At 48.8% G+C, this 9,653-nt stretch overlaps 1 protein-coding gene across 1 annotated transcript; it reads left to right on the forward strand.

Annotated features, from left to right (window-relative positions):
- Nucleotides 1-6: 6 nt before the first annotated feature.
- Nucleotides 7-5,689, forward strand: BHLHE40 (basic helix-loop-helix family, member e40). Its single transcript, XM_010844130.1, has 5 exons — nt 7-348; nt 510-579; nt 842-949; nt 1,952-2,075; nt 3,376-5,689. The coding sequence occupies exons 1-5, from the start codon at nt 269-271 to the stop codon at nt 4,230-4,232; spliced, it is 1,239 nt and encodes a 412-aa protein (XP_010842432.1). The 5' UTR covers nt 7-268; the 3' UTR covers nt 4,233-5,689.
- Nucleotides 5,690-9,653: the final 3,964 nt, after the last annotated feature.

A 9,653-nucleotide genomic window follows, 5' to 3' on the forward strand; every position in this document is an offset into this window, starting at 1 on the left:
ACTTGGCTCGCACCGCGCAGACGGCACTGGGAGCACACACCGCCAGTCTGTGCGCAGAGCCGGAGCCAGAGGCCGCGGGTACACCATGCACGCCCCCAACTGAAGCAGTACCTCAAAGCCGCAGCTCTTCGCAGCCCAGCGGATTTCAGAGAGCTCTGACTCAGAGGAAACCCTGCGGAGAGACCCCCGAAACCTCCTCCACGACAGTCCTCACCCGACGCTCCACCACTGCAGACAGGAGCGCAGAGTGGCCCCGGCTCGCAGCGCAATGGAGCGGATCCCCAGCGCGCAACCGCCCCCCACTTGCCTGCCCAAAGCGCCAGGACTGGAGCCCGGAGACCTATCAGGGTAAGTTGGTACCCCTGGCCCCTTCAAGCCTCAACTCCAGTCCTGCCTTCTGCGCGGCTTTCAACTCAAAGTAGTTCTGGGTGCATCCGGGGGTTCTTGCCAGTCAGGGTTCCTGCAACCGATGCGCAAGTCATGACCCTTTCTCGTCCCTCTCCCTGCAGGATGGATTTTGCCCATATGTACCAAGTGTACAAGTCGAGGCGGGGAATAAAGCGGAGCGAGGACAGCAAGGTAAGAGCACCGCGCCCCTGTGGACCCCAGGCCCTCGCACGCGCTGAGTTTCCAATAAAAGTTTTCTCACTTTAAGGTTGGAGGGGGGTATGCAAGGTGTGGGCCCTGTGTCTCTACTGAGTGGCTTGGAGAAGAAGGAGCAGATAGGGTTCTGGGTGTGACTCTGCTCCACTGCCGGGACTCCTCTGCCGCGGGGTGGGGAAGGAGAAGCGCTTCTCACCTCCTTCCTCCCGCGCCCACCATCTCTCCGTGCGCTTTGCAGGAGACCTACAAACTGCCGCACCGGCTCATCGAGAAAAAGAGACGTGACCGGATTAACGAGTGCATCGCCCAGCTGAAGGATCTCCTCCCCGAACATCTCAAACTTACAGTAAGTGAGAAGCTGGCCCCTCTCCAAACCAGCTCCTCTGCCCAAAGGGCGGGCGAGGGTCACCCGCCGCCTGCAGGCTCTGCCAGGAACTGCAGACCAGATGGCTGGATCCTAGCTAGTGGCTGGCTCTGTTTGGGGGTACCCTTCTCCAGTCTCAGAATTTTCTGGCAACCTCGTGCAAATGAGATAAGAATCATTTGTACTTGTCCAGCTTGGCACCAACACCAGCCGGCCTTCCTTTGCTAGAGTTTAAGGTGATTCTCAGGGTTCTCCTTTTCCCACATTGGGCAAATCCAGCAACCCACTTTTTTTTTTTTAACCCCCTTCCCCGAATCCCTTTTTAAAATAAGAGGACTTGTTTTGATGTGTCCCTTTTTTTTTTTACGTCCTGTCCTTTCTTGGCGATCCTCAATAGATTACTAGCGTGGCAGCCTTTGGTTGGGGAAAGAAGAAAAAAGTAGAATTTAGGAGAAAAACTAGTATTTAGGAAGCAACAAAAAAGCGTAGATGAGCTAGAAGTTATGACAGGGTGTCAGGAAAGAAACTAGGGAAAGCCTTTTGGCTGCCAGACACAGTAGAAGTCTCTATTAGGGTTGACACCACTGCAGAGAAATGTTATCTCCGGATTCCCCTGAGTTAAGGTCAGCAACGGCTGCTGGAAAAATTTATCTGTCAAAGCTTTCTCCTGAGCTAGCTGCTACTTCGAAAATGCCTTCAAAGATGGGGGACACTTGTTTGCTGTCCTCTAATCAAAAATATATGCATATATACGTATTTTTAAACATCATCTATAAACTTAAAACTTAATTTAGCCAACCAAGAACAGTTTTTTTATCCCCCTTTAGAGACATTCAGTGGTGGTGGTTTAGTCGCTTAGTAGTGTCCGACTCCTGCGACCCCATGGAGGGTAGCCCAGGCGACTGACAAATCTCATGGCTAATTAGTATCCCAGAGGTGGAACTTCTCTGAGCTCACTGCTGACCGAGGCTCTTTTTATTCCAGACTTTGGGTCACTTGGAAAAAGCAGTGGTTCTTGAACTTACCTTGAAGCATGTGAAAGCATTAACAAACCTAATTGATCAACAACAGCAGAAAATCATTGCCCTGCAGAGCGGTCTGCAAGCTGGTGAGTACCATGTCTGGCTATCATCTCCTTAAAGTTCTAGCACAAATAGAGAGCCCGTGAGCTCAACATCTGGTATAAGAAACATTCCTGCAACAAATTGCCTATGCACGTTAGTTGGGGGAGATGCTGTTTTATCTTTCCTAAAAGGTCAGACTTTTCATTTGGAATGCTGCTGTGTGCCACCTGGCATGAATACATATTAGTCAAATGGTGAAATATTTCTGTGGCATTTTGGCTTAAGAGTTTCTGGGGTTCTGGGAGTCCCCCCCCCCACTTTGAAAATGCCAAGGCACCTATAATTTGCATCGTGGGTGTTTTACAGTTGTTTTCCTTAGCCCTGTTTCACTGGAGAATAAATCATGGGTATGCCCCAGTGTTTTAATGTTTCTCCACTTCCTTATCCCTCGGTGTGTGGTATGAACCTGGCAGGATGACAGCAGTAGTTTTTCCTGCATTTCATGTGGTTCCCTGAATAGCCACTAGGTATCTCGGTGAATTACACAATCTAACGAAACCACTGAAGTTTCATCACCCATTTCTACGGACTTCCAGAGAATCACAGTCATCTAACCGTCTGGTCTCACCCATTCCAAATAATCCTGTACAAACGAGGGAGAAATTCCTCTACCCACTCCCTCATTCCTCTCTCCCCTCCTTTCCAAACTAGTACAATGAGAATCACAAAAACCTAGCAAGTTGTTCTGCCAGTTGCCTCATTGAAAACAGAAAGATGATCATACCTAACTTCCTGGGGATCATGGACAGACTATATGAGAAAGACCTAGAAGTAGCCTTTAAATATAGCAGCATGACTGCAGCTTGTATAAGCCATTGAAAATAAGCGTACTTTAGGTGACATGGCTCCTTCATTCTCAGTTTTTGGCTGGTCACTGTCCATCTCGCTATGATGATGACGATGTTCTGTAAATTGACTCTGGTTATGAGCACACTAGGATGATTATGGCTGTGTCACTTATAATGAAAACTCAAGAATTCCTTATAAATGCAACAAGAGGGGGAACCGTCTGTCTGTTAAATGTGGTCTATGCCTATGATATTATATGGCCATTACAAATCATATTTTATCTCTGACAGGTAGAATTATGGATGATTTTTAGTTTATTCTTTATACTTTTTGGTGTAATTCAAATTTCCCCTGATCATATTACTTTTGGAGTTAGAAATACAATCAGCAAATGCTATTAACAAAAAGGAAAGCCCCAGGATCTTTGGAACCTAGGTATCCATGTGAACCACAGAGCCTTCTGAAATGTCTTCCTTTGCATCTGTGTTGATCCAGGTGATCTGTCGGGGAGAAATGTGGAAGCAGGTCAAGAGATGTTCTGCTCAGGTTTCCAGACATGTGCCCGGGAGGTGCTTCAGTACCTGGCCAAGCATGAGAATACTCGGGACCTGAAATCTTCCCAGCTTGTCACCCACCTCCACCGTGTGGTCTCCGAGCTTCTACAGGGCGGTACTTCCAGGAAGCCGTCAGACCCAGCCCCCAAAGCAATGGACTTTAAGGAGAAACCCAGCTCCCTGGCCAAAGGCTCCGAAGGCCCAGGCAAAAACTGTGTGCCAGTCATCCAGCGAACTTTCGCCCACTCGAGCGGCGAGCAGAGTGGCAGTGATACGGACTCAGACAGCGGCTACGGAGGAGAATCGGAGAAGAGTGAGCTGCGTGTCGAGCAGCCATACTTCAAAAGCGATCATGGACGCAGGTTCACCATGGGAGAAAGGATCAGTGCTATTAAGCAAGAATCCGAAGAACCCCCCATGAAAAAGAGCAGAATGCAGCTCTCTGATGATGAAGGCCCTTTCACTAGCACTGACCTGATCAGCTCCCCGTTCCTGGGCCCACACCCGCACCAGCCTCCCTTCTGCCTGCCCTTCTACCTGATCCCACCGTCAGCAACTGCCTACTTGCCCATGCTGGAGAAGTGCTGGTACCCCACGTCTGTCCCAGTGTTATACCAAGGTCTCAATGCCTCTGCCGCAGCCCTCAGCAGCTTCATGAACCCAGACAAGATCTCGGCCCCCTTGCTCATGCCCCAGAGACTCCCTTCTCCCCTGCCGACCCATCCTGCCATCGACTCTTCTGCCCTGCTCCAAGCTCTGAAGCAGATCCCCCCTTTAAACTTAGAAACCAAAGACTAAACTATTTAGGGGATCCTGCTGCTTTGCTTTCCTTCCTCCCTACTTCCAAAAAAACAAAAAATGTGTTTGTGAGTGCAGCGAGATTGTTCCAGTGTGTATGCCAAGATCATTTGAGGCAGGGAGAGAAGATTCAGGTGTGTGTGTGGTGTGTGTGTGTGCGTGCGTGACTATGCATTATGTGTTGGTATGGGACGTTAAAGCTCCTTTGGGCGTAGGGAACTTGTGAAGGATTGCCTGACATCAGGAGACTTAGGGGGGATTGTCTCAGACCTCTGGGCCTTTCCCCTCCCAGAGAGTAGCCCCTTCTAATACAAAGCAGCTGAATCTCTAAAAGCTGCAAAGTCTTGATCTGTGAGTCAGTCTCCACTTTGGGAGCCGGGTCTGTGGCTTTGAGAAAAAGGTACTTTCAAAAGAGGGCTTTCCAGAGTGCTGTTCCCAGCCAGTTCTGATGACCCCACCCTTCTCCCTTATGTTGTCGCCGTGACTCACCGTATGGGCAGAGGGCAGCCAGACTGAACTTTCTCCAAAGTGGTGAGGTAGCAGACACTGGCATAGCACGGTAGTGGTTTGGGGAGGTTTCCACAGGTCTGCTCCCCACACCTGCCTCAGATGAATAAAGAGAATGTAGTTCCCTACTCAGGCTTTCCTAGTGATTCGCTTTCTAAGGAACTGAAAAGGGCCCCCTGGTACAAGCCTAGCTGCCAGGGGAGGAGGGAGGAATCCCCTGGGACTCTGGCACCTGCTTCTAGTCTCACCTGGAAACAAGCCTCGCTGTCCAGGGAACCAAACCAGGGTCTGAGAGATGCAGGCACCTGCTTGCCAAGCACCCTGAAGTGCACAAAAGCATTTCAGCAAGCAAAGCCAGACTCGGTTATCAGCTCTAACCTAAAACTCCTTTTAACCAAGCTTAGCTTCTTAAAAGCCTAACCAGCCCTTGGCACAGCAAGACCCTTTCTGCAGGCTAATTCCCCTCGCCCAATAGCACATGGAGTGTCCTTCCTGATAAAAGAATTCTGTCTCCTTGAAAAGATGTTTTATTTTTGGTCCAGAGTACTTTTCTGACTTGTCCAGCTAGCCCTGCACCAGCTTTTCGAAATGCACTATGCTTAATCGCTGATTGTGTTTTAACTTTTTCTTTTCCTGTTTTTATTTTGGTATAAAGTCATTGCCTTTATTTGTAAAACTGTTATAAATATATATTATATAAATATATTAAAAAGGAAAATGTTTCAGATGTTTATTTGTATAATTACTTGATCTACAAAAGTGAGAAAAATGAATGTATTCCTGTTTTTGAAGAGAAGAATAATTTTTTTTTTCTCTAGGGAGAGGTACAGTGTTTATATTTTGGAGCCTTCCTGAAGGTGTGAAATTGTAAATATTTTTATCTATGAGTCAATGTTAAGTAGTTGTTTTAAAATACTTAATAAAATAATCCTTTTCCTGTGGAAGAGAAAGATGGTCTCCTGCATGTTTAAATAACTCTTAAGGGTGTGTGATACGGCTATCTCTTGCTCTCCCCTCTTGACTGAAGGCAACAACTAGTTAACCTTGGTGTAATTTCATTCAGCTTTTCCTGTAACTCACATTCAGACAGAATAAGCTTAGTCAATTTAGTAGGTAAATATTTGTTTCATTGTTTTCTTAAACTAACCCCTGCCAGATGTTCACAATCACCCTACACCTCTTTCCAAAGTTCAGCAAAAAGCTTATGTTTCCCCTAGTCTGCTTTTGTCATGGTCCTTAGAACTTGACAGAAAATAAGCGTCTGAAATCATGGGCCTCAATGTCTGGGGAGCTTGCTGGAGGGGTAGGCACATTGAAAGAAGATTTAATGGATTATTATGCAATAATAATTACTGCTGGGGATAGCACCTCTGCCAAGGAGGTCTAACTTTTTCAAGTTTAGCAAGGTCTAATGGATTTGCCATATCCTGTCCTATTGCTGCTGAAGGCAACATTCCATGATTATTTTCTACATCCTTCCTGGACTTCCTCTCACTGGGTGTGTTTGTGTGTGAATGAATATTGGTGTTCCTTAGTCAAGTGCTCTTAGGAAAAAGAAAAGAAAAAATTCCATGGGAAAAGAAGTGGGAAATGACCAGGTTGATGAGTGTTTCTGCCTGCCGCTTTCTCCCTCTCAGAGGTGTCCTGATGTTTCCTGATGGCCAGTGCCCAGCTCACCACACTTCAGATCCCCAAGCATCTTCCAGAACCCTCTGGCTGTCTGGAGCCCATGCAGGGAACCTGCCCCCAGGGAGTTCTCAGCCAGGCAGAGACGCCACCTGCCCTTGGCGTCTGTTTGCTTCAAATGTCACCTTCCCTGTCTGCTGATGAGCCAGCAGAGGCGAGCGAGCATTGCCTGGCTTGAGATGTCCCCAGGCAGCATGTGTCTAGGGAGGAGTCAGGAGATGAGCTGGTGGTCTGATCAATGAACTGGCAGTCTGGCATCTCCCCCCCTCACTCCTGTCTTTGATTCACCAAAAAAGGACTCTGAGCCCCGTCTGACACATCCTGTAGCAAGCAAACAGTAAACTCTGCACCGGCCTCTTTCTCCCAGCAACTTAGGGACTGGCGCTCCTGTTCTCCTGCTTATTAAACTGTGAATTGCCCCGTGAGTTGCTAAGCTCTTCTGGCTAGACATTTTGGGTAAAAACCTAAATAAATCAAGTTTATCTTGGGGATGGAGCAGGGGGTTGAAATCAAGGCCAGAATCTTTTTGCCTGTCCCCCTCTCCTCCCCAGTTGGTGACTCAAGGGAATAGCTGTGGGGGCAGAGGGAAGTGGTTGCGGCACCCTGAACTAAAAAGGGTTTGAGGGTTCCACACAGCGTCAACCCAGAATCCCCTGGCTGGAGTCTATCAGACACCCCTCAGAGGGGCAGCCCTCCCTCTGCCTTGTTCTCTGCTTCTAGCTTGCCCTTGACCTTCTTTCCAGGCCGGTGCCAGCAGGTTCCAAGTGGTTCGGAGAGAGATGCGGAAGAAGGGGTTCGCACTCCAAGTCTTTGGCCCCTTCAGGACAAAGAGGACCTCTGTGAAACAGGGGTGTGTGCGCGGGTGAGGGGGTGCAGCTCGGTCTCTGGGGCCGGGGAGCGGACACTGGGGATCTGGCCGCCTTCAGACAGGGCGTGAGCCTCCTCCGGGCTGCCGGGATGGTCTCACCCAGCGCTGACCTGCCTCGCCTGTTGACACAACGTCACGTTTCCGACTGCAGCCCTTTCATGTGCGGCCCGCGGCTAAATGCGGCTGCCGGTTCCTGGAAGCAGACGTGCCTGGCACCGCGTCAGCAGAAACCTGATCCCCGGGGAAGCTTGGCACGGCCACGGGCTCGCTCGGCCCCCAGAATAGGGCCTGGCAGCGGGCGCTGGGCAGCAACCCCCTCAGGCCCCGCAGGAGGGAATCCGAGCACTCTCCCGCGGGGGGAAGGGAGGGCTGGGTGGGGTACGGAGCTGGATTTAAGCAGGGCGTTGGAACAGGAGCCTAATTATCTAGAAGCTCGAAGCTTCCCACGGGTCATCGCTCATTAATGAAGCCTAACAACCGAGAAGTACCATTATCGTTGCTATTATACTTTACATTTCAGAGAGAAGTAAAAACGGGATCAGAGAGGGGAGTTAACTTGCAGACGGTCACACAGCTTCCGAGTCACTAAACCATTATTGGAATGGTGACTGTGTTGGTTTGTGGCTCTTCTTAATCAGAGCCAAAGGAAAGGCTTTCAGAGTCTGGTTGTGAACACTAGTAATAATACCAATACTGCTATTACTAACAGCAAACACTTTGTAGCACTTATTATTTCCCACTCTTCAAATCACTCCCTACACAAAAACTTGATTATCAGGGCAACTCCATGAGGTAGGTTTAATTATTATCTTCCTTATATGGTAGAGAAAAACAGAGAGGCTAAGTAACTTGCATAAAGTCACACAGCTCCAGAGGTGAACTGAAATTTAAAGCTAGGCAATTTGTCTCCAAAGTCTATGTGCTTAACTACTCAACCCCATTGCTCTTCCCTTTAAATAATAGCAATGCCAGCCATAATAATAGAAGTAGTGATAACTGTCACAGTTACTACCAGATTTTGAGTATTACCCCTATGCCAGGCAATATATTAAACACTTTATGTGAATTATCTCTACTTCCTATAACAACTGTGAGGGGTAGGTATTAATTAGAAGTGAAAAAACTGGAGCTAAGACAGGAGAAATTTGAGCCTCCTCAGAGGTGACACATTCTATAAAGGACAGAGCCATGCCCTTTCTCTGGTGTAGAACTACTTCTAAACTGAGCTCTGTGACATGGGCTTGGACATGCAGTATCCCATTTAATCCTCAGTATAGGCCCATGGAATAGGTACTAGGATCCCTAGTGTGTGAAGGAGATAACAGGTTCAGGATGAAGTTATTCACCTGAATTTTTATTTGCATCCTTACAAATATGCCCACGTACCATCTCTGATACTTCCCTGGTGGTCCAGTGGTTAAGACGCTATTCTCCCAATGCATGGGGCCTGGGTTGGATCCCTAGTCAGGGAATCAGATCCCATATGCTGCAACCAAAGATCCTGCACACCGCAACTAGGACTTCATGCAGCCAAATAAATAAATACATTAAAAAAAAATAATTAGCCCCACAGGCAAACTGGGGCATGGTGAGGCCGGTAGGGTGGATGGGTGGGGGCACTTACCAGTTAACTGTGCTGAGAACTAGAATTTGGGTTTGAGGAAATTCTATGTTAAGTTTTCTGGAGTGGGAGGAGGGGGCATTCGTTTTCTCACATCTCTTTTAAGGTTAGGAGAGGGCCAGATAAAAGGGCCTGGGGCAGTAGCTACCTGCAGACCACTTGGGGTGAGACTGGAAGGAGGGAGGGAGGCCATGCTCCCAGCTGTCTTGCTGGAAGGACAACTGTGCCCCCACACCCTGGCTGATCTCTGCGGCCCGTGGTCAGCTCCCCAGTATGTGGCTGGCTAAGGAGGGGTAAGCAAGAGGCCACCTGTCTCTGTAGAAGGGGGCCAGCATCTCAGCTTCCCATGCTGCCAGGTTCCTCCTCAGGCCTTGGAGACCCTTGGAGCTGCCACGAGACAGACTGCACAGAGCTCCCAAGTGGTTTCATGTGAAGACTCTGTGTTAACGGGATCGGTGTGTTCCCCAGAGACCCAGAACTCCCCAAGTGCCACGTGGCCTGGAGGGAGGGAAACCTCTGGCCTTCTCACCCCGTCTTTAGCTGGAGCAGCTTCCTTTTTCTCTGTCCTAAATACCATAAAGGTTTGTTCGAACGAGAATTCCACTGCTAAAAAAAAATATCACAAACTGTTTGGAAGGTACCCAACTACAGCCCCTTCCTCGGGCATGGCCTTCACTTCACCCACTTCTTTCTCCAGCATCCAGGAGGAGGCTGGGGCCACTCAAAGCCCACCCCTCCA

This window comes from Bison bison, unplaced genomic scaffold (genome assembly GCF_000754665.1).
Source record: "Bison bison bison isolate TAMUID 2011002044 unplaced genomic scaffold, Bison_UMD1.0 scf7180017864194, whole genome shotgun sequence".
Classification (NCBI taxonomy): Eukaryota; Metazoa; Chordata; class Mammalia; order Artiodactyla; family Bovidae; genus Bison; species Bison bison.